The 25,017-nt window shown below is 50.2% G+C and overlaps 1 protein-coding gene across 1 annotated transcript; it reads left to right on the forward strand.

The window, feature by feature from the left end:
• The first annotated feature begins 108 nt into the window (after positions 1-108).
• Positions 109-21,555, forward strand: EVPL (envoplakin). The gene is made up of 22 exons (XM_026051399.1): positions 109-158; positions 5,223-5,322; positions 5,868-6,022; positions 6,699-6,822; positions 7,542-7,667; positions 7,881-7,919; positions 8,675-8,836; positions 9,000-9,107; positions 9,413-9,508; positions 9,904-10,029; positions 10,653-10,799; positions 11,180-11,334; positions 12,458-12,555; positions 13,072-13,253; positions 13,968-14,146; positions 14,371-14,509; positions 15,082-15,275; positions 15,824-15,974; positions 16,215-16,298; positions 16,384-16,494; positions 17,347-17,439; positions 18,106-21,555. Exons 2-22 carry the CDS (start codon positions 5,260-5,262, stop codon positions 21,553-21,555), a joined length of 5,982 nt encoding a protein of 1,993 aa, XP_025907184.1. The 5' UTR covers positions 109-158; positions 5,223-5,259.
• Positions 21,556-25,017: the final 3,462 nt, after the last annotated feature.

Below are 25,017 nucleotides of genomic sequence, written 5' to 3' on the forward strand. Positions count from 1 at the left end.
GATCTGCAGAGCCACCACTGATCTGCAGAGCCACCACCGTGCAGAACACCGCCGTCCTGCAGAGACGTCGGTGTCCACGCCAGCATGTCCAAGGTGGCGGGCAAAGGCTCCCCAAGAACGGCCTCCCCGAGCAGAGCTCCTCCCGTCAAACCCAGCAAGTAAGTGCAGCCCCTCATCTCCGAGGCCAGGACTTGCCCGGTGTGACGCTGCCCTGGGAATGGGGATTMCAACGGGAACGCTCAGGGCTGACATCTCGGCCCTGTCCGCAGATGGCTGGGATGGGTTTGCTGGCAGGTGATTGCTCCAGTCCATCTTGGTGACGGCAGACTGGTGCCCTGCTGGTTGAAGAGCTCGGCTGGCTTCTTGCAGGGAGCACCAAAGGGATCYGAGAGCCACGTCCTCCTCCAAAGGGAGAAGCTGAGCTCTAGCGGGGCCGTGGATGTGATGGGACCAGGAGGAGAGGGGATGATTCCAAAGGTGTCTCTGAAGAGAGGGAGGTGTCCTCCCCTCCCTGAGCTGCACTTTTCATCTCGGGGTGATTTTCCGATTTCCCTCAGCAATTTTGCGCTTTGTGGCGTCAAGGGGCCAGTCCTGCAGGAATCTCCGTGACCGGCGGGGTGAAAGGCTGGCGAAGCTGCGAGAGGGGGAGTCTGGGGAGAAGGAGACCTGCAGCAGCAGAGGGGGTGCGGGCTGTGACAGCCGGGGCGCTGGCCGCAGYGGTCGCGGGCGCCGCGCGTGCTGAGCCCGGGGCAGACGGGCTGCAGCTCACGGGGACCAASCCCCGTGTCGGTGACCGGCCACCGGGAGGGTGGTGGCTGCTCCGCGGCGGCGCTCCTGCCTCTGGCAGGAAAGGGGCCCTTGGCAAAGGCCGTGCTTTTCCACATCCAGCTCTTCACCCCATGGGACACAAGGTGTTTGAGCCCCGCTGAAGCAAGGTGCTTCCCTAGAAATCCTGGAGCTGGGCTGGATTAGCCTGGGTTTTCGGTTCTTCCGATGCATGTATCCAGCTCTCCTAGCCCATGGTGTGTCCTGGCTTCCACAACTGGGCTGGAAACTTCAAACAGAGCTTTGTGGCACTCTGTACTCCTGGCCGAGCCAAGGAGATCTTTAGGGCCTTGTGCTTTCCCAGCAGGTGCCTCTTGWGGTAAATGGAGTCTGGCTACATCCAGGTGAGACCTTTCCATGGAGGTTGGAGACAGAAGTGTGCCAATTGCTTAACCAGTTGTGCTTGCTTTAGATGGTTCTGACCATCAGAAAAGGGCTAATTTGCTTGGCCATAGCCTGGGGCCTGGTCATCACCACCCTACTGGGATTAGCTAAGGAAATGAAGGACAATTAATTGTCTCAGCACCAGGTGTCAACATGCGCTCCGCAAATGGCTGCAAGCGAATTCTGATAATCCACAGCTGTCCCTGRCCCCCTCAGGAAATACATCCTGAAGAGTTCACAGCAAGTAAAGGTTTGACCCTGGAAAGAACTTTGTTTTGCCCCTCTCTAGGATGGGACCTGCTAGTGGGGGTGAGAGGGGAAAGTCTGGGGAGGATGAGATTGACTCAGATCTGACTGGACTGGATGCCCTGGTACAATCTTTACAGGGACTGTGGGTGATTTTGGAGATAGTTGGCAAAGCCTGGGATTTGTTCATCTCCCGGGATTGCTGTTTCTGCCACCACTGGGAGGATGAGTCCAGACTCAAAGGTGTGAGAGCCAGGCCTATTTCCAGCAGGGAGGGAGGCTCAGGGTGGTAGATCAGGGCATGCAAGGACTTCTGTGTGTCAGGGAAAAAAGGATCCAACTTTGAAGTCCATCCTGCAGCTGGGCAAAGTCAGAGGCTCTTGCTTGGACCATGAGACAAACTTATTTGGAAGGAAGGAATGGAGGGGCTGGACTTGGATAGGGGTGCAATCCTKCTTGAACGTGCTCTGACATATGTGGCTTTAGAGGGAGTAGACTGTCCTGTTCTTCTAAGAGATACCATACCCTCTGTGTGCACTTCACTGGCGAGGGGACAGAAAGTGGTGTAAAAAATACCAAATAATAATGGTAATAGTGCTCTGCCTCTTCCAGGTCTACTCTCTCAGGTAGCCCTAGAGAGGAAGGTCTGCTCGAATTATCTTGAGGAGGAAGAGGAGCTCTACTAATCTCTGTCCTCAGTTATCTCTCAGCAAGACCAATGCTGCAGCTGATTTAGGCCTTCCCTGTGGACATCCCTCACCTTGCAATCTATCCCCTCTCAGAGTTTCAGCCCTGCTTGAGCATCCACACTCTTCTACAGACTCTGCAGTTCTTCAGCTGGCATGTCCCTTTCCCAGCCCAGCTTCTGCTGGATAAAGGGTCTTGAAGGGTGTCTTTCCTGCAGCCCAGCTTGGCTTCTTCTCATGGCTCACACAAGGGCCTCCTGGCTTTCCATTCCCAAACCACACCGAGAAGCTCCTCTGCTCTCCGGAGGTGATGATGTCTGAGAAACGTTCCTTCTTTCCTGAGGATCAAGTTCTTCCCAGTGTCATCCTTATTTCTAACCTCCAGTGTGCCATGCACTGCAGAGGCAGGCCAAAGTGAGGATGGGCAAGGTTGAGCCCCAGTGCTCTTACAGAGCCTTGGTTTTAGGACCAGCATCAAAGGCACTGCTCCTGTCTTGTGACCAGGTTCTTACTGAGGTCTGTTCAGACCAGTTTTATTGTGACTTGGCCTAAAGAAGGGCAAAGCATAGATGCTTCGGAGGTGTCCCAATGATCCCTGAAGCCCAAACAAAGTTTTATTATTATTTTTATTTATTTTATTGATGGTTTACCCTCCCTAGGAAGGCTAGATCCTATGTTCTCCCCGGCTGGAAGTGACACAAGGTAATCCCCTAGTCACATTATAACAGGACTTGAGCTGGATATCCCCTCCGAATTATTTCTGAATTTAGCCAGGCCTCTGGAGGAGAGGGCAGACTCTTGCCCAGCACATCTCGGGAGGCATCCGTCCCCTGGGATGCCAGCCAGGCAGTGACTCACACTCTCCTCCCTCGCAGGAAAGCTGGGTGGTGCTCAGGTATTTGTTCATGGGACACCACCTCATTCCAGGCGCGTCGGGGATGCGTGGGAGGTTGTGTAACCTCCTGGGGGAGATGGGACCTTGTGGTGTTTCCATCCTGCTGCACCATCAGGTTCAAAGCTGACCGTCCTGGCTCTGTGGTGCTCCAGTGCCCCTTCAGGCCACCTTGCTGTGCTTTGGACCTGGGGCCATCCTTCACAAGCATTGCAGCTTATTGCAGGTGGGCAGAGATGGGGTACAGGAGACAGATCATAACAGACAATGATATTTTATTGATGATGATGCCCTACTTCGGCTCCCTGTTGCCAGGGTCCCTGCACAAGGGGATGCCACCTGAGCACAGCGGTTCCCTCCTTCCCTTTGCTAACCTTGCATCGTGCAGGCGCGGAAGGTGAGGTCTGGCCAGGAGACGCTGCTTGCTCAAAGCCCTGGAGGGAGTTGGAAGCTGCTGCATTGCAGGTCTGTGCCACCCTCTTGGGAAATCAGGAATGAGGGAGGAGTTGAAGGAAGGGCTCAGGTGGGTGCTGTGAGCAGGAGCTCTAGAGCTGCCTCTCCTTTGGAGTGACAAGGGCTCTGTCATGATCAGCATAAGCTGAGCTGGAAACATCTGTGGTGTCCAAGAGCTTCACCAAGGGAGACCACAGCACTGCCTGGTGCTTTATGGTCACGTGGGTCTGTGATGAATGAACATCTCAGTGTCTGCTCTAGCTTTTGATATGAGAGGTGGAATAATTGGAGCTCCTTAGGGTTATTAAAGGCTGCATACAGACATGATTTCTTCCTCCTGTTGCTCCCGGCACTCCGTATCACTCCAGCAATGGGCACATCTGCAGATAGGTGCAGGCATGCACTGTGTCCATGTAGTTTATTTTTGATGTGGCCTTGGCCAGGCCTAGTTCTCTGTGCCAGTGCATCTGCAGCTGCAGGGAGGTCTCATCCATTTTGGGTGGAACACAGCTCTGCAGTGTGGGAGCAGCATCCCTGTGGCCCTTTGCTGGATTCAGGAACYGGAGGAGAAATGGCATGGTTGGAAGGTGGATATGGATGGCACCATTGCTGCCACTCCAACATTTCACTCCTTATCTCAGACCCTAAAGCCAGCACTTAACTGAGCTCAGGTTCTGCCAAGCTTTGTTCCACCAGCAGCAATCCAGTGCCATAAATCCCTGGGTGACGCTCTAGGTCCATCCCTGCTCCGGGCATGTTCCCTGTCTGGAGGGTGAGGTCAGCTCTCTCCCAAGGGCAGACACTCTTAGAAGCCACAGGACATAAGAACAGAGTTGGCACTGCTGTTTGGGCTTCCTTAGCCGCCAGGCACTTTGGACTGCCCCTGCCCAGCGGGGCTCTGAGCCCTTATTTGTACTAGAGGTCATACAGTAAGGATCATGATGGTACCAAGCAGTTGCGTGACAGCACTGAGGTGAGATACGTCAGGCAGGGAACAGTTGGTGTTGAGTTGGTGAATCTTCACTGGGCTCTAGGATGGCTGTGGTTTTGCTGCTGCCRTGGGAAATTTGTCCTCCGAGTCCAAGACGCAGTATGACTGCCAACACRGTGCCTGGAGGGGGTCACTTTGAGCCACCACAGGAGGTGGTGGCTCAACTGCAGAGAACCTACCATCAAACAAGACCATGGTGTGGCCGTTTTGTTTCAAGCTGAAGGCTCATCTAACCCACCGCTGCCAGCAGCCAAGGGCAGGGACCAGCTAAGCTCATGGAACAGCCTCTGAACAGGGCAAGCATATTGTGCTACCTTCACGCGTTGCTCTCAGCCTTTAGCTATCCGGGACTTCAAGACTTCTCAACCCAGATATGGTATCTGTGTATCTGGGAGTCCTGCAGAGCTTTCATTTGTCCTTCCACTGTTTTTTGAACCAGCACAAGCTTTAGAGTACTTGTAGCAACCCTTGCTCAGGAGTTCTGCAGACCAAGTGCCCAATCTCTCTGAATATGGTTTGCATTGCATTCATCCTACTGAAGGTGACACCCAGGCATCACCTGTCTGCCTGCGCAGGGCAGGATGTGCATCCATACATTTGGCCACAGCTTAAACTACTTCTTTAGAGGCTGAGAGAATGTGGGATAAAGGCCCAGAGAACCAGATCCATGTCAGGCCTTGGGCAGTGATGAGAAGCATGRTTGTTGCCTTTACCTGCATAGCAGCTTTGCTGTTCCCTCTCTCAGGTCCTCAACCAATGAGCTGGCTGTGCTCATCTCTCGTATGCAGGCCAATGCCGATCAGGTGGAGAAGGACATCCTGGAGACACAGTCCAAACTCAAGCAGGTGAGGTGCGGTGGACAGCAGCGAGAAGGTGAAGGACTTTAGCAGGGAGATACCTTAAAAATCAGTGCTCAGGACAGGAGATCAGCTGCCTGCTCTGTGCATCAGGTTGTCAGTGCAGGTCTGAGAGCTGACTTGAAGCTGGGGAGGAACAGAGTACCTCACATCTGGGCCTGTACATTGAAGCCTCCTACACAGTAGTCTTCATGTTTTATGCTCATTGTTCAAACGTGTTGTTTCCTACAGCCTGGGTTGTATCACCTACATCTATAGTTCAACAGCATGGCCTTATATCATCCCTATAGCTCCCAGCAGACCCAGACACAGGCAGCCAGCCTGACCAGTGCTGATACCCTGGGGCAGGCGCTGGAGCGGGTGCCTTGCATGGCGATCTTCTCCCCAGCTGTGTCCTTGCACCAGGATCCCTTTGCAGCAGGGCACTTCTGAGCATTGAACACCCAGGCCCTCCGCGTTGTCTAAGAAGAGTGTTGAGATGTCTGTGTGGACCAACCAGCTTTTTTTTCCTCTCTGTCCTCTCTGGGCTYCAGGACACCAGCAATTACCAAAAGAACAAGGCCTTTGAGTTCCAGCAAGAGAATGCCAAGAACCTGAAGGAGGCTGAGACCCTGCTGAAAGACCTCTTTCTGGATGTGGACCGTGCAAAGAGGCTGAAGCACCCCCAGGCCATTGAGATAGAGAAAGAGTGAGTATGGCAGGGAAGCTGGCATCATCAGGRCCCTGAAAAATCCAAACTCCAAGCTAGACTGAGGTTCTAGGCTGACTCCAGTCATTGCCATGTATAAGTTGTTTTCCTCTTGTGTTTTAGCCACAGTGCCCATCAGGGATCGCTGTCCCACCTGGATATTGGTGTTTGTTGTCTGTACACAGCTGGCAGTGGGGCCTCTTGTAGAAACTTCTCGATAAGTGCAGAGCTAAATGGTGGCCCTACACTCATGATCTGTGTGCTCAGGGCAAATGTACTGTCTTTTTCTAYCTTTCCTAGAAGGAAGGCTTGTCCTAATACAAGCACAGAGAGTCATTTGGATGGTTGAAGGGGAGAACTTCAGTTGGCCTCCAAAGTTTAGCTCCCTCTCTGCTTTCCAGCTCTTCTGGATGGAAATCAAGAGAGCATTGTTTCTTGGAAGGGAAGGGATACCCCACTCTTTCAGCAGGTGTTTGCGCCTTTCTTCTGAGTTGTAATGTCTGAGACATCCYTGGAAATGGAGTGCACCAGGCTATGTCCCTCCATTGCTGAAGGGCGACAGTGTCACAAAAAGACAGCAATTTAGTCTTATGGGTGAAACTTGGACACCTCCCACCCTACCCGGTCTCTCTGCCTTCCAAACTGACCCAGACACATGTGCCTTTCCTTCTTGCAGCATCCAGCAGCTCCATGACCGTGTGACACAGCAGTGTGCAGARTACCGGGGCCTCTACGAGAAGCTGAATATCCCTGATGTGGGGCCCAGGGTAGACTGGGCCAGGATCCTGGACCAGAAGATGGTAACAGTAGATGTATTTACACGTATCTCATAATTCCTGTAGGGCTGGAAACTGGAACTGGCCAGAACTGGACAATTATTTCCTTATCATTTCAGTTCATCATTTACTCCTGAGATGCTGTAGGCCTCTGGCAGGCATTGTGTGCTCAGCATCAGGCCCATGGTAGAACTAGCCCTGAGTGCCCTGGGAGGAGGAGAAGGATTTTCCTCCCATGTCTTTAAAGCCATCAGGAGAACAGATTGACCTGTTCAGATTAAGAGCCACTAGGGATCGAGGAGGTGGAGATACTGTGGATTGAAAGGCTGGAGAAGGTGAAGTCTTCAAGAACTTTATGGCCATAAATCCTATGAACTTAATGCTGTAAGTTCTTGGGTATGTGGGGTGCCTGGTTTGGAGTAATTTTGCTTTCCTTTGAAAGCCTGATGATAACTGTGTGCATCCACTACATGTCGTCACTGGGAATGTGGCTGTCCCAGCTTAGACTTGCAGGCTGGAGAGAGGACTAGCTGGGTTTAGATGGCCAGGCTGTCTTCTACTTGCCCCTCTTAGTGGCTGAATAAATGGTAGCCAACAGAAATCATGGTAAATAACTGCAAAGTCCCATCCCTTCCCCTCCTCCTGGAATAGTATCAGATCCTTTTGTACTCGACTTGCAGTTACCCTGGTCTCTACCTGAAATAAGACCTTTTGCATTAATCTTTGCATAACTCTTTGCGCAGAAACAAATCAATACRGGACAGTACGGCCCCAGTGTGCCAGAGCTGGAAAAGCAAATCGCAGAGCACAACATCCTCCAGAAGGAGATTGAGGCCTATGGCCTCCAGATCAAGAACCTCCGCTCCGGGGTAAGACATCCCTCTATCTCCTCTGTCTCTTGCTCTCTTGCTAGGACAGAGCTATCCAGACAGAGGCCAGGAGACTGGTTCTTGAAGGACTTCTGAAGTGCTTCCCTTCAGCCTACCATCACCTGTCACAGCTGGGTTTTTCCTAACAGCTCTTATATTTGTCTCTCTCTTTTTCCCTTCTGCCTCCTTGGTCCTGGATGTGTTGCGACTCAGGATGTGGCAGATTTGAAGAGCCAGTACAAGGACTTGCTGGTAAGGTTCTCGGTGGCTTTCTGGACAGYGATGGTAGTGCAGCAGGGTAACTCTTTCCCTCAGCGGAGATGGAATACCCAGATCAGGGCAGGAGCTACCTGCTGTACAGTTATCCCTCATTTTCTTTCCCTTCCTTCTCACCCAACTTGAAATAGATGTAAATAAAAACCACGTTTTCAGCTCTCACGGCAATGCTGAGAGTGAGATGTGGGCCCCTTTCCTATGTGAATCATCGTCCTGGAATTGCCTGTGCATCCACAAGCAAAGGGTTACAGATATCAGCAGCAAGATACTCTGTCCCAGCCCACAGGATGTGCCAAATCTGCATAGCAAACTTTGAGGTTTGCACCAGTCCCCTAACAAGGTCTCCAGAGAGGAAACGAGATGCTAGGGCAAAGGAAATGGTCAGGACAAAGACTTATCCAGCTGAGCCCATAAGGGTTATTGCTGAAGAAGGGCATTTGTGAGAAGTATTTTGGAGTTGAGGCTGTTCTYGTACACCCTGAGGCACCAGCCAGCACCTGAGATTCTGGTTAGACAAACTCATCCTGTTCGTGAAGGAAAGAATGATGGTCCCATCAGATAAAACAAAGTGGTGGCAGATGCTTCCTAAAGCTCTCTGGGAGTCTCCTGGTGGATGCACAATATGAATGGGGTCTTGAGGAAGAGGATAAGTAGGAGAGCAATGGGCTGCTTGTTCTAGACAGTTTCTAGGCACCAATACMCTCTTCTGTCTCTTTCGTGTAAATGGGCAGAAAGCCTCCATCTGGCGAGGGCAGAGCCTGGGCAGCCTGTACCAGCACCTCCAGGGCTGTGCCAAGGAGCTGGGCTATCTTGCCAGCCAGCAGAACAAGATCCTGAAGCAGGACTGGAGCGACCAAATGATGGATGCCCAGGCGGTGCGTCGGGAGTACGAGGTGAGTGTCAGGGGGAGCACAGTGCCCCACATGTGCAAAGACCATGGGCAAAGGCATTTGTCTGGGAGCCCTTTCTCTGCCACACGRGGTTGGTGCCCAGGGGGACATTGCTCCATGCTCCCTGCTTGCTCTTACTGCAGGGAGGTTTTTCTTTCCCTTTCAGAATTTCAAGTCCAATGAGCTGCTTAACCTGGAGGAGTCTGTGAACAACCTGCAAGACGACGGTGACAGGATGCTCGAACTGAAGCACCCAGCTGTCAAGCCTATCCAGGTAGAGAAAGGAGGTCTCCTCCAAAACGTTGTAGGAGAAGGGAAGTACTTTACATAATCTGTGAGTCAAGAAATAGGTWGGAGCTAAAATTCCTTGAGAAACGGTGGCTGCTGTGCATGAGCTACGTCCCTGCAGAGCAGATGTCCTTGCTTGTGTCCAGGATCAAGCAGTGCCTGGGAATAGCTTTGCTGCTGCTCAACAGAAGTCTTTACCTCCCATCTGATCTCTGGAACTTTGCTGGAGAAGAAACTATGGGGTGGGAGGACTAGCCACATCGCACTGAGACACACTTTGTCCCCTTGCAGATGCACCAGGAAGCCTTGAAGAACGAGTGGCAGAATTTCCTGAATCTCTGCATTTGCCAGGAGAATCATCTGAAAAGCGTGGAGAGCTATAAGAAGGTAAAGAGCAGGGAGGAGAGCRTGGGCCTTGCTGTAGTGGTGTCAGGACAGTGGGCAGCCTGGCTCCTGGGAACACAGTCAGTGAAGGGGTTGGGATGAGAAATCTTTTGTTTGCACCCAGTCAGGATATTTTGGRGAGATAAATACTCAGACACAGTTCTTTAGTGCTGCCGTGAAGGACTGAGAGGGGTGTAATTGGGGGTTATTACCTGGGAAATATCTGTTAGTTGAAATTAATATTCCTGTGGTTAAGGCATGTGCAAGCATAAGCTTTGAGGGGTCTGCTGGCTTTTGTGAGCCCCAGGCATGTTGTGACCTAACCATGAGACTCCCACGGAGGCAAGAAGATAGAGATATCTTCCCAACCCTGACCATTTTCCTGCCCCTATGTCTAGTTCCAGGATGATGCTGAAGCTGTGAGCCACTCCCTGAAGAAGATGAGCTCCAACTTGGACACCAAATACAGCAGCTTTGACAGAGACAGCCCTGGAGCGGTGTCAGATCTGCTGCTGCAGCTGGAGGTGAGGCCTTTGGGGTCCGTGGCACTAATTAGGCTTAAGGGAGATCTTAAGTCTTGTACACAGACTAAACATTACTGCATCTCTCTGTAAATAAGAACTGGGAAAGAGATGAGGTGGGTAAATAACCCTCCTAGGAAAGCACATCCCAGGGAACAAGAAATCTTACCTCAGGGATGGGATGCAGACAGGAAAGGAATGTTTTCCAGGGAGAGAAGGAMGGGACACATTCAACATGGTATCTTCTCATGTAATGCATTTCACTCGTAAGAAATACTAAAGTTTGTGATTCTAAAATGGAGCTGCCTCTTGGCTGGTCTCTGCTCCTCTTCTGAGAAGAGAAACTTCTCCAGGAGATTTAACATGTCAGAGAGGATCACCCAAGGTTACCTCAGGCAGGCTGTTCCTTCAAGGTCTGATCTGCCATGAGTGAATGAAATGGAGGAGAATGTAGAAAATGAAGAGGGGGGAGAAGAGGACATGGAGGGTTAAAGTACAGAGAAATTCCTGGCTCCATCCTGGCAGTGACCACCTAAGGATGGACAGCTGCCTCCGGCATATTTGTGACAGTGTGAACTGTTGATGCCAAATCTGCTCACGACARCTGTCTTCCCTGCATTTTCTAGAAGGAGGAGAAGGTGGTGAAGCAGGTGGAGAAGAGTATTGCTGACCTGAAGAGAAGGAGCAAAGAGATCAGCCCACTGAAACTGCGCAGGATGCATTCCTCCCAGCCCATCACCCTGGACAGCCTGTGTGACTGGGATGCTGGAGAGGTGAGGATCCAACCAGTGGTTACCTTCAAAAGAGATGGGCATTTGGATTTGTCTTTCATTGGTCCAGCCATTTTTTGCTCCACAGTGGGAGGAATCCAGTGCAAAGCACTCCCAAGTCAAAGGTGGGAGATGACAGCTCTCCTGGTGTCTTGTGGCTTCCCAGGGCACATCACTAATATCTGTCAAGAGATGGTTTCTGTGGTGGAAGCAAAGCACCTGTAGACTTGCAAAGGCCACAATTCCCTGTCAAACCTAAGAGCCTGTCTATGTCAGTCCTCTGGGAGGCACCTTCTTATGCAGCAGGAGCCTTGCTGGTGCTAAGGAGTGGAATTAGCACAGCAAAGCCAAGATCCTGACTGGGTTTTCCGTTTCTGTTCCAGGTGCAGCTGTCCAGGGGTGACAAGTACACCCTGAAAGATAACAGCAACCTGGAAAYGTGGGTGGTGCAGAGCAGCACTGGCGTGGTGCAGGAGGCACCTGCTTCTTGCTTCGCCATCCCTCCGCCAGACCCCGAGTCCGTGGACAAGGTCAACAGGTGGGTCTGCAGTGGAGAGCTTGGCTTGCAAGACATTCACACTTATTCTTTGGTCACAAGCAGCCTCACTCCCATAAGCTGCAGAGAGCTGGAACAGACCTCTTGGCTCAYTAGCACTAAACAGTCCAGGGCCAAATCCTCAGTACCATGCAGTGTCCCTGCTGAAGAGGGATTTTTCACTGTTATCTCATCCAGATTCCTGTCATTCCTCAGCAGYACTGCATACTGCAGCCCTTGTAGTTGGAGATATCCAGTAGTCAGGCTTGACTCCTTTACCTAGGCATGTGACTTGTACAGGTTTGACTAAATCCATTTCAGAATAAATCTGCGGCTTGAGACTTGCCCAACAGGCCAGAACTATCTCCTGACAGTCRAGCTCTGATATCTGCTCCCAGGCAGACCCAGTTGGAGACTGGAATGTGGGATTTTTTGGAGCGCTGTGGAGGTTCATTATGTGGTTGCTCAGTTTCGGTGGTTCCCACGGAATGCAGCGGTAACACAGCAAGCTGGCATGACCTCAATCATGTCCTTAGATGCCTGGATAAACAGGACTGCATATGTGTTGGGATAAGCTCAGAGCCAGCAGTAACTGGGCATGCCCGTGACGGGCATGGACATAATAGTCCATAGCAAGGACACGAATTAACCTTCATCCTTCAAAGGTCCATCCAGGAGTGATTCCAGGTTCCACCAGTTTTCTATCAGCCCAGAGATTTTGGTGTTTCTGGAGCCTCCTGTTCCTAGCTCTAGTTTCATTAGGAAAAGAATCATCCTTAAAAAAAAAAAAAAATCCAGAACTTCCAGGACAACAGTCAGAGCAGTACTTGCCTTCCACTACGCTGCTAAGTGCCACAGCGATGAGAACTACACCGTAGCTTCTGGCAAGAGCTAGGTACCTCTGGCTCCATTAGAAGGAATTAGCTGCTAGCACCAGCCAGCGGTTCCTGCTGCCTTCCCCTTTCCGAAGGGAAATTTCTGAATTAAAGGCTGCAGATTCTCAGGCTCCTGCTGCCCTTGGGACCTCCTTCCCTGGCAGAGACGTGGAGCTGCTCCGGGCCGGGCTCTGCCAAGGCTTGCCCGGTGCAGCGGGTTTCCTGCTGATTCTTCTCTCCTTGGCCCACAGGCTGGAGGGGGAGCTGAGCACCGTGAAGCAGAAGCGCGCAGCAGTGCAGAACACCCTGAGGCACAGCCCCAAGGAGACGGCTGGACCCAGCCAGCAGGGTATGTCAGCCTGCTCATCACACCACGGCAAGCACCTCCTGTGTGTTTGCTCGGCTGCCTGCTCTCAGCAGAGCTCCTAGACCTGGCTCCATGCAGGCRGAGATACCTGCAGGTCACCCTGAGAATGCCCTGTGTCCTGCCAAAAAAGGCAGCAGATGGGATACCCCAGTACAGGGTGCTGCCAAGGACACACTTGGGTGATCTTGAGCAATTCACTGTCCCTCTGAGATTGACCACATCCTCCAACAACAGTTGCAGAGCATCTGCAACCGTCCTTTGGGATCTGGGTCCCTCTCAGTTTTTCTTCTTCCTTAGCTGCAACATGTAGGACAAGGAGGCAGGAGTGGCTAATACCAGCCCCTGGCTAGCTGCATAGTTCCCACAGCGGTGGATCAGGRCCCTCATGAGGGAGGTGGAGTTGGACCAGATCTGTCAGATCTCAGGGGAGAAGGCCACATGCTAAGACTGATAGGTCAAATGAGTAATGGAACTTAAATAATCTGTGTCTCACCGCAGCTCCAACTAGAAGCGTGCCCATCGCCCAGGATGACCCCCAAGCTGACCAGCTTCTCGGCAGATTGGATAGTGTTGGCAAGCACCTGGTCCAGGTAGAGAAGGAGGTCTTGGACCGACTGAGATCACCGGTGAACTATGGTGATCCCACAGATGACCTTGCCAGAAGGATCAAACAACAACAGGTGGATGTTTCTTAGGATAACTCAAGGGTGGATAAGCTTGGTGGTGGTGTATCCTCCGACTAGAACACAGCTGGTGTAGGACATGGGAGATAATGGTGCTATGAAGGGGAAAACCTTGCCGTAGTTACAGGGGTTTCAGGCTAGCTTGAGCCTCCAAAGTGGAATTGGATCCTAGAAAAATGCATAGCAAAATGACTCCCCAGCTTGACTCTTGAGAAAGGTCAACTGTCCTTTTCAGAGCTGTGGACAAGGTCCTATCCTTGGAGAATCCTCAGCCTTGTCATGGAGATGCTGTTCTCCCCCTCCCCACCTTCAAATCTGTATCAGGAAAGACATAAGATAGAGGTAATTGACTCACTTATGGGGAGTACAGTCCAGTAGGTGTGACAGGGTCAGGAAAATGTGTGTCCTGGAGTCCTCCTTGTCTCTGAGATAAAGTCTGAGTCAGTAGTTTTTCACCTCRTTATATCTTCATCAGCCCTGGCAGAAGGAGGGACTCAAGCAGCTAGATTTCTTCATTTCTGTTCATTCTGATATATTCCTACACCCTGCCTTTGCTAGAGAGTTATAGTTTGAGTGGGGCTGTGCCTGTAGGGTCCACACGTTATGAGAGGACTTCTTCACCCTGCCCCACTGCTAAATCCCCTATGGGGGAGACGCGTTTCTATAAGATGCACTGCTGTGTTTGGTGACTTCTCCCATCTGATGTGCCAGGAAACAACAAAGAAACTTGAGAACCTGGGGGCTACCAAAGATGCCTTGCAGAAGGAGTGTGAGACCTACCTTTCCAAGAAACCTACCAGCACCTCAGCCTCCCAGCTTCCTGTCATGCTGAATGCCCTCAGGATCAAATACAATGATGTCAAGATGCTCTCCAACCTGTATAGTGAAAAGTGAGTGATAATGGCAGGGCCTGGTGGGGATGAGGAAGGAAGACCTTGCAGACAAATGTCTGGAGCACAGCGCAGCAGACTGAGCAGCATAGCTGCATTGTGGCTACTGCTTCTTTGCTATGCCACAGGAGTCCTTGACGTTAAGTAGGCCTAGAATCAGAGAGAAAAGAGAAAGAATGGAGTCTTCCATAATGAACCTTTCCTTGGCATCTTCTCTTCCTCAGGGCCAAGGCTTCCCTGAACCTGGAGACTCAGATTGATAACACAGACAAGATCATCAACACGTTTGAGGCCAAGCTGGCTCAGGATAGCATCATTCCTGCCTCCCCCAATGCCCTGCAGGATCGGGCGAATGACCTGCAGGTAGGGGAGCATCAGGTTCTTCATTAGGGATGAGAGATCTCTAAGTCAGGTGGAAATGGATGGAGGGCTAGACTTCATGCTTGTTTGACTACTCTAAGACACCAGGGATGATGCCTTTCCAAGGACATCGACTTATTCCTTGAAGGATGCCATGATGTTGCAAGCTGTTCTGCATTCACCAGCTAGCAAAACTCTGTCTCCCAGACAATTTTAAGGTCCCTAAAATAGGCTAGAACCCTCCTAACATCTAGCCCAATTGCCTGCTCTTTTCCTCCCGTGCCTATGCTGTTACTCTGGCCCTCACCCATCCCTCCTTTCTCTCCTGCTCCCAATCTCCCTGCCCCATCATCAGCTCCTGCCTTATCTCACAGTAATCTTTTTAGCTTTTCCCCAAACCTCTTCCCTTCTGCTCCGTGTACCGTCCAACCCACCTTGCTTCCCACCTTCTTTATTGATTTTTTTCTTCCACATCATACCACCTCTTCCACATTGCATGTCCATCTTGGAGAGCTTGACTGCTGCATGGTCAAGGATAGTACTAAGTGTACGAGAGGTGTCCTGTTCTTCCGCAGAAGATGAAGCGGGACCTGGTGGCCCAAGAAGACTGTGTGCTGAAGCTGAACCGGAGCCTCAAGGATGCTGAGCACAGCTGCAGTGCTGTGCAGAACAACTTCCAGGAGTATTGCCCTGACTTTCCCCGGCAGAAGCGGGAGGTGCAAGTTCTCAATGATCGCTACCATGCTGTTGCCGACCAGCTGGACCAGCGGTGAGGAACTGCAGGGTCTTCTACACGTGCAGAGTCACAGCTTCCTCTTTGCTAACATGGACTAGCTTTAGAGTTAGAGCTCCAGAGGATGTTTTCCACCACTGGACCCTGATCCAAACACCTCTACTGTTGTACTGTGCAGCATGCCAAGGTAGTGATGTGTAGTCCCCACCCTCCTATACACAGCACAGCCTTGTGCGAGTTCTCCAAGAGCTGCAGGAGACTGAGGTTAAGTGTCTGCAGTGGTGGCTCTTGCCTGACACAGCTACCCTGCTCTGGGAGGCTCCAGTGCTTAACACTGACCACAGGCAATGCTAGTTACCACCTGCCTTTCCCTTTCAATTCTCTCATCTCCTGAGTTGTGTTCATGCTGCAATAACAAAGTTGATGAACAGAAATGTGCTTTCTACCCAATGCCAGCTGTCCCTTCTTGTTGTTTTTTTTTTTATTTTCATGTTTGCAGTGCTAAATTCACTATACTGACTTTTTAGAAACTCACACATGCATCTCTTCTCCTGAATTTTCCTGTTCCTCCTCATGCTGTACAGAGAGAAGACCCTCAGAAACATCAGCCTTGCCTACCAGCAGTTCCAAAACTCTAATGAGAACCTGATGTTTTGGATGAACAACCTGCCCAAGCATCAAGTCAAGACCACGGATGGGCCAAGCCAGATCAGTTACAAGCTGCAGGCACAGAAGGTGTGTTCCACGGCAAACACTACAACCTGAAACCTTACCTTGTGGTAAATCAGTGAGTAGGTCTTCTGTGCTAGTGAGAGTGCAATCAAAGTCCTAAATAGKCCAGGAGGCTCTTCCTACATGTTCGCTTGTCCCCATCCTTCCCTTTGCTACCAGAATAAGCTGCAGCCCTTGCTAGCAACAACATTAATGTGCTTTTATCTTTCTACCTGTTTTCAATGTTGTGTCCCTCTCCTGCAGAGGCTGGTGGACGAAATTCAAGGAAAGGAACCTGAGAAGAACGCCGTGGTCAGACTATCACAGAACGTGCAGTCAACCCTGAATGTATGGTTGAGTTCCCTTACCCAGCACTCCCCTAGTGTCCTGCCCAAGAGATCCCAATTGATTCTTCTATTTCTGCTCTGAACAGGACTACGAACTCCAAGCAGGTAAATACAGCTCCTCTCTGGATCCTGCCCTGACAGACTTTGCTGCCAAGAGGCTGCGTGTGACCCCTTTACAAGACAGCATCCAGGCGCAGGTAAAATATGAAGATGAAAGACYGGAAACTCATGGAAATGCTATTATATATTTCTTACCCAGTCCTGTTTTCTCTACAAGGCCTTAATTCTCACAGTCCTAGTCCTAGTCTCAAGGATAAATGTTATCAGTGATCTCTTTGTCTAACACCATTGGGCCAAACAGCCCATGAGATCCAGAACTAGCGATGCAGCTTGTACTTTTGGCTAAGACTGCTGATGGTATCTCCTTACCTTATATCATATATGTGAAGATAAATGTTACAGGACAGGTATGTGGAGTTGCACATGCATTGCTCGGTGTAGGTATATTTAATGTGCTCTGCCATACCCTTTTATTTATTGATTCTCTGCATTCAGACCAAAATAACAGTGTAGATCATTGCTGTTTTGCCAGATCTCTCTCCAGTTTTGAGTATGACTTGGTGTTTATATTATAAATATAAATCATATATGTTTTATATTCATAAAGCAGGGCTTTGTGTAGGCACAGCTCTATTTCCAAAAGAATCCAAAGTATTTTTCCTTGAGTGGGTTGAGAGGGCCCTCAAACCACTGACTCATTCCTGCAGTAACCTAGCAAACAGTAGGTCGTTTCTCACCCTTATGGGCATTACTGCTGAATGCTGTGCCTGCTTGATCACTTTTCGCCAAACCTGGATCTCCTAATCAAACCCTTAGATCCTCTGTGCCTCAGTTTCCTTACAAAGTCAGAGGTGATGACACTAATCCCTGGAATGGCACAGCATACRAAGTGCATTAGAGTAAAAGGGAAGGTGGGTGAGTGTGACACGGTCCAACAGGACAGTGCCAGGGTGAGTGGGACAAGGCCCTCACAGCTGTTTGTTTTTCAGGAAAATGATGTAACCAAGCTCTATATGGAGTTGGCGGCAGAAAACCAAGAGCAGCTCAACCGGTTGAAGTTTGCCAAGAAGATTGTTGAGAAGGTACCTGCCAACAGCTTGTGGCAGGATTGGGGGACTTTACCCTCACTAATGGGTCAGAGGTGTTAAAATGAGACTTCCATAGCTGCCCACGGTCTGTTCAACCTAGTAACCCCACAACTGCTCTGAGATCATTGAGGTGTTAGGAAGGACTTGGATGGAAACTCCTATGAGAAAAGGCTAAAAGTAACCACAGTTTTACTGACATGGTTGTGACATTTGAATCAACATCTCTGTGGGCTCTCAACCCTTTATGAAGCTGTGGTTTATGACAGAGGAAAGAAGGAAAAAAAAGACTCTTACTGGCAGTTCTAAGCTACGTATATAATTAATGCTGAAGACTGAGGAATTTAGAGATTCATCTATAAACATGCATTAAATTTAGTGCTTACAGTCTTACAGGGAGCACCTTAAGCCACTGGGACTATCATGTCTTTCCAGGGCTTGATGTACCAGTAGGAAAGTACTCCAGCCTGGATGGCTTTCATTTGCTGTCCTCAAAGAGGGCAAGTGATTAACCCGCAGTGCTCYGAGCCTATGCCACGAACCTCGTCCCTCAGTCACAGAGTCCAATAGGGCAAAGTAAAGCACCTTTGTAGGCTTTTCAAGGAGTGACTCTGTTTCCCTGCCTTTTCTTTAAATATCTTCTTGTTTTTTTTTTGCTTACAGAAGGAAGTACATGAGGACATTCAAGCAGCACATGAGCAAACCTATCAATCTGAAAACCAAGCCAAGTCGAGCAGGGAATCTGAGGGACTGAAATCACAGTTGGAGGAAGAAAGGAGGAAAGTGGCCAAGGTTGAAGAGGACCTGGAAGAAAACAGGAACAAACTGCTGATGTTGAAGGCGCAGAAGCCTGTTGAAAGAGTGGAAGAAAAGGAAGTGGTAGAATATTATAGAGATCCACAGGTGGAGAGCAACCTGTCTAAGATGGCACAGCAGATTGAAGAGGAAGGCAAAAAGAGGGAGAGCCTTCAAAAACATATTGAAATGACGAACCAGAAGATTGTCCAAATGGGGAAGGAGAAGGCAGCTGTCCCTGCCCAGCTCCTTACCAAAGAGATTACAAAAATTGAGAGAGATCCAAGTCTGGAGAGTGAAGCAGTCAGTCTTCAGCAGGAGATCAAGCGACTTCAGGAGGAGAGTTTGACTACCGCTTCTCAACTTGAGCAACATAAGAGAGAGCTATACATCCTGGAGCAAAAGCAGCCCAACATCAGAGAGAAAGTGGTGGTGAAGGAACTGATCAAGCTAGAGAAAAACCCAGAAATGCTGAAGTCCATTAGGACCTTGCAGCTGCAAATTGATGAGGAGGCCTTCAAGAGGAAGTCTGCAGAGGAAGCAATAGACAAGGTGAAGAGCAAGATTGAGGAGGTGGAAAAACTAATTGAAACAGTAGAGCCCAAAATTATTGTGAAAGAGGTGAAGCAAATAGAGCAGGACCCAGAGTTATTGAAAGAGTCTTCTAAGCTTAAAACTCTGATTGAAGAAGAGAAGAGCAAGAACTTGATGCTTACAGGTGAGCTGGGAGAGCTGCAAAGCCAGTACAGTGTTGCAGAGAAGCAAAAACCAAGGGTGGAGGTCAAAGAGAGGGTAAATGAGATTTTCCTGGTGGATCCAGAAACAGAAAAGGAAATTGCACACCTGAAAAGGGAGCTGCAAGAAATTACTCTTAAAAGGACAAAGATTGACAGTGAAGTGGAAGAGGCCTTAGCAGAGCTAAATGTCCTCAGGTCACAGAAACCAGTGGTAGAGCTTAAGGAAGTTACAGAGGAGGTGGTGAAACATGAGAAGAGTCCAGAGATTCTTAGAGAAATCGATAGGCTGAAAGAACAACTCAATGAATTAGTGAACACCAATGGCAGGACCCAAGAGCAGCTCATTAGGCTGCAGGGTGAAAGAGATGAATGGAAGAGAGAGAGATCCAAGGTGGAAACTAAGTTGGTCAACAAAGAAGTCATCCGCTATGAGAATGATCCACTCCTGGAAAAAGAAGCTGACCGCCTCCGACAAGAGGTGCGTAACACGTCTCAGAAGAGGAGAGCTGCAGAGGATGCAATCTATGACTTGCAGAATAAATATATGCTGYTGGAGAGGCGAAAGCCAGAGGAAAAAGTCGTTGTCCAAGAGGTGATCCTGACTCAAAAGGATCCAAAGCTCCGAGATGAGCACAACAGATTGAGTCGGAGTCTAGATGAGGAGGTGAGCAACAGACGCCGTCTGGAACGGGATGTGCAGCAGCTTCGCGCGCTGGTGGAAGAGCAAGAGAAGTTGCTCAACTTTCAGGAGGATCGAAGCAAGAGGCTTGCACTGGAGAAGGATATGAGACAAATAACCTTGAGGATAAAGGAGCTGGAGGAGAGCCCAGCCCCAGTGCAAGAAAAGATCATCATGGAAGAAGTGGTCAAGCTGGAGAAGGATCCAGTCCTTGAACAGTCTGCTAGCAACCTGCGTTTAGAGCTGGACCGTGAGAAGATGGAGGTGCTGAACTTGCAGAGAGAATGCAAGAACCTGCAGATGCAAGTTGATRTCCTGCAGAAGAAAAAATCCCAGGAGAAGACCATCTACAAGGAAGTGATTCGAGTGGAAAAGGACCGAACACTGGAGAGTGAACGTGCACGCATCTGGGAGCTGCTGAACAGGGAGAGAGGGGCCAAGCAAAAAGCAGAAGAGGAGATAAGGCGRCTCAGAGAGAAGATCGAGAGAGCTGAAGGCATGAAGAGGACATGGGCTCGTGAGGAGACAGAGCTGCAGAAGGCCAGGAACCTGGCCATCCAGGAGAGAGCCAACATGGAGAGTGAACTGCGGGAGCTGGAGAGGCAGAAGCAGCAAAAAGTCCTCTTCCTTCGAGAGGAATCCAAGCTGCTCAGTCAACGRAATGAGAATGACAGGCAAAAGAAGAAGCAGCTGGAACATGAGTTTTCTCTGCTAGAGGCAGATATCCTGAGAGAGAAGGACCAGATCTACAACAAAGAGCGGTTCATTCGGGATCTCCAGTCCCGGGTCAACCGTGAAGAAATCAATCACGAAACCCAGATGAGAGAGACAAACCTCTCCACTAAGATCTCTATATTGGATCCTGAGACAGGGAAGGATATGTCCCCTTATGAAGCCTACAAGAAAGGTATCATAGACAGGGGCCAGTACATCCAGCTGCAAGAGCTGGAATGTGACTGGGAGGAAGTCACCACCCTAGGCCCAAATGGGGAAGTCTCACTTCTCCTTGATAAGAAAAGTGGAAAGCAGTACTCTATTGATGATGCACTAAGGTTGAGAAGAATCACAAAGGAGGAGTACCAGCTGTACCGGGATGGCAAGATTCCTATCTCTGAATTTGCCTTGCTAGTAGCTGGGGAATCCAAGCCTCCCACCTCCCTCTCCATTGGCTCCATCATCTCCAAATCCCCGCTCCCATCACCCACCACCCACCAGTCCCAAAGCTTCTTCCCCACTGGTGCTCAGAAGGGTTTCTGTGATGACACATCTCCCATCGCTGGGGTGTATGACACTGCCACGGACACCAAGGTCAACATCAAATCTGCCATTGCTCGGAAGCTAATTGATCCCATGACAGCTCAGAAGCTCCTGGAAGCTCAGGCTGCCACAGGGGGCATCATAGACCTCATCTCCCACGACCGGTTCTCAGTCCACAAGGCAATCGAGAGGGGCTTGATTGACAGGACCTACATGCAGAGACTGCTCAATGCCCAGAAAGCTTTCACAGGGATTGAGGACCCAGTGACCAAGAGGAGGCTGTCTGTGGGGGAAGCAGTTCAGAAGGGATGGATGACCAAGGACAGCGCTTTCCCCTATCTGGAGGTCCAGCATCTCACTGGAGGGCTGATAGACCCCAAAAAAACCGGTCGCATCCCAGTGCTAGAAGCTGCCCAGACAGGGATGATAACAAGTGACCTTGCCAACAGGCTTCAGGATGAGTCCAGTTATGAAAAAGATCTTGTTGACCCCATCACTAAGGAGAAGATAAACTACAAGGAAGCCATGGCGCTCTGCCGAAAAGATTCGCTGAGCAGCCTCCTGCTGTTGCCTGCCACGTCAGAGGGCTATCAGCGTTACCACCAGATGAGCCATTCCCCCAAGCTCTCGCGGTTCAGGCAGTGAAAGTATCCAGGTTTGGATGGGATCATGAGTTCATCCCTTCGACACCTTTCTTCCCCAGTAACAGGAGCAATCACAGAGGAGTAGAGCATCATTTAGGGTTGCGTAGTCTTCTATCTTGGCTCTCCCTGCTTCCCGACACAGCCCGGCTGTGCGCGGAGGAGCAGTGGTGAATGTGAGAAGGTCTGTGCACACAACAGTCTCCATAACCCCCTGAATGCTGCTGCGAGAGCAGAGCGGGGTTGTTTGCAAGAACGCTGCTTGGGGCAGGTTAAACGTGGTTGTGCCCAGAAGGGTGGGGAGAGCCAGAGCGTTTTCAGGTTGGGTCATTATTCTGCATGCAATAAACATAGAAAATGTATCTCTGTGGCTGTGTCCTCTCTGTGGGTGACTACTGAATGGAGACATCCCCTTAAATTGCTCTATTTGCCTGGGCCTGGCCTTAGACCAGTGATGGGCTGGCTGTGTAATGAGTTGGGTCACTTCAGTGCTGGGAAATGAAACCAAATTCCAGCAGAGATGGGTTTGGTGTTGCTTGGAGTAGAGGGTCTTGTCCTGCATCTGGCTCCGTTGCAAGGGAAGTGTGATCTTCAGAAGAAGGCTCCTGCTGCCTCTACTCTGGTGTGATGTGACACTGTTCTTGATCGTCCCCTGCACCCATCTAGATGTCACTTCTGAGCTGCTTTTAGTGCTCAGCCCTGTTGAATTGAGAAAGCTCTAGCTGCCGTGTGGCTCTGGCAAGGTAAGGGATAAAACGTTCTTCCCTTGTCTCTACCCCACTCTGGAGAGTCCCCTGGCTTTATGGGATGAAAAAAAAGTACTTTCTATTCAGGTGAGCTGTTCTCCCCTCTCTCCTAAGGGCTCTTTTAACCAATACTCTCTGGGAAAGCCACCACATCCCCAACTATCAGTGACAGCAGAGATTTTTCTCTAATTCCTTCCCCCATCACAGTCAGGACCTGGCCCTATATTTCCATATATTTCCTGAGATTTGAAGTCTGGCCTCCAGGAAAGAGCTGTTCACCCATAAGCAAGCTCAGCACAGTCATAGGTCCCATTACCTTCCTACTAGGGCATGGTGCTCCAAATTAATGCTGTGGATGCCCGCTATGCTTCCCATTCACTATCTGACTCAACATTGGTTCTGGTTCTGCTCTCCAAAGTGTCAGCTTTTATTGACATCCTGAGGCTGCTGTCTATGGCTCATCTCAGCCACTGTGATCAATAGAGGACAATGTTTGATGGTTTACAAGAAGAACAACTGTCACATGCACCTTAAAGTCCAGGTCCTCTCCTCCTAGCAGGGTGCTGCCAGCATGCAGGGCATTGCCTTGCAGCTTACCAGGAGCTGGGCTACGAAGGACCAGGAGATGCAGAAGGAGCAGCCCAGGCCTTGCCTCCTGATAGATCACACACCATAGGACTGACACTACACAATTGCCCACCCAAAAGCCCACCACCTCTGGCAGGTGGGACCGGCCTTTATAGCCCTGCAGCTCCCAGCAGGTCTCTAGGGTCAGTCCATGGAGCCCTTTAAAGCCGCAGGGATCAGTCCTGCTCTGCTTTGGCTTCGTAACCTGTCACCACCTGCCAGCAATGAGCATCCATCAGCACCAGGGCTGTTYCCTTGTCTGCTGCTTGGCCCTGCGGGACACAGGAGGTCGTCTCCAGCCTTTCTCTGCCTGGATGCTGCGGGATGGAGCTGCACGACTGCCGTTGCCACTGCTCCCCTTGACAGCAAGGTAAAGCTCTGCTTATTTTTTAACGTAATGTTATAGTCACAGGGTGACTCTTCCTGAAAGCTTGCTTAAACAGGGTTGGAGAACACCATGAAAGCAAGGGGCTGGCAGTTCTGGTAACTCGGGAGGCAGTTAATCACGCTGGATGACGTGTTCCCTGGCTGCAGGAGAGCAGGAGCTGGTGTTTGCCCAGGGCTGGGTGCAGGTGCTCGCAGACGATCAGCTGGCCGAGCAGAGCGGCCGGCTGAGAGGCTGGGATGCCTCTTGCTTCCGCATGAAATAAGCACAGAAAACATCAGAACCCCCTTTTCTCCGCTCTCAGATGCTCACAACGTGCAGTAAGCAAAGCGTATCCAGGAGAGGGGCTTTCTCAGGGCTGTGTTATTTAGTTGGGAGCTGGCCAGGAAGAGCTTTGAAGGGCCTTGCCTCCCTTCTCAGGTGTGGGATGCTGGGGGAGGTTGCAGGTTTTATTTCCACACAACTTTTGTTGTTTCCTTGTACTGAGGGTGGTGCTCGGTCATGAGCATTTGAAATTCAACCCGTTGCTTCATTTTATTGGTTTGGGTGAGCCGTAGTATTCCTGTTTCTGGACTGGGTGAATGCCCTTGCTACTTATTGTGGCTCTCTATAAAAAAATAAACTTCTCTGCAGATGCTTTGACTAGTACAACATGAGTATTTGCTTGTACGGAGCAAAGAGTGAAGCGTTGTCTGTACAAAATAAATTGGCTTTAAAATATGCATGCAAAGGCAGGGAAAATGATTCTAGCAGCAGAATTCACCCATGCGTCACCAAAGTACCTCCCAACGTGGACAAATTAGAGACGCTAATGAGCTTTCCAGCTCCTAAACCTGCAGGGAAAGCACAGCCAGGTGACAGGACAGGAGCCAGAGCAACAGGTCCCTGGGCTGTCTGGCTGCAGACGGATCTGCTGGGAGCTGAGGTGTGTTGCAGCACTGGTGACAGAGGTTAACTGATGCAGTGGCTTAAGCAGAGAGGCCTGCTGCTTTTTGTCAGAGAGGGAGAGAGAAAAACAGATGGAGCAAGCCAAAAGGTTGGCAGAGCTTGGCTGCAAGCAAGGATGTAGGCTGGGAGTGCTTTTCCAGTGGGAGAAATGTTTCCCTCTTGTGTGCAAATCCCCTAGTGTTCAATAGGTGGTGGCGGCGGGGAAGCAGCTTTCCTGGCTGAGATGTTCTGGGTAATTTAATATGATTAAATTACCGTATAATTTCTCTGCCATTAAACCCTAGGAATGCATCAGATTTGAGCTGTCCGAGTCTCCTGAAATCAGCTCCTAGGCTCACAGTTGTTAGGAAGGTGCAGGCCTGCACATGCATGCACACCAGGAGTTCAGACGCTTGGCTTCCCKAAGTTAAAATCCTGACTTTACATGCTTAAATAAGCACAGCCTAACCCTGAACTGATCTGGGACAACCTCTTAGGAAACCACATCTTGCCATCCCAAGAGAGCACCGGGCTGCAGAACTGCTGGCGTCTCGTTCCACAGCACAGAGCACCTCTCAGCAGCTGCATTTGGGCTGCAAAGGACAAATGCAGGAGGTGAGGAAGGTAGAAGAGTGCTGAGAGAAGAATGGACCAGTCAAACTGTCTTGCATTGCTTTCCAGATGTACCAAGCCAAACACCAACAAGATTTCTGAACAAATAAAAAAAACTTAGTTTTGTATTTGTTTCCTATATYGGAAGGAAAAAAAATGCATTGTATGT

This window comes from Nothoprocta perdicaria, unplaced genomic scaffold (genome assembly GCF_003342845.1).
Source record: "Nothoprocta perdicaria isolate Ctin4 unplaced genomic scaffold, notPer1 scaffold_75, whole genome shotgun sequence".
Taxonomy (NCBI): domain Eukaryota; kingdom Metazoa; phylum Chordata; class Aves; order Tinamiformes; family Tinamidae; genus Nothoprocta; species Nothoprocta perdicaria.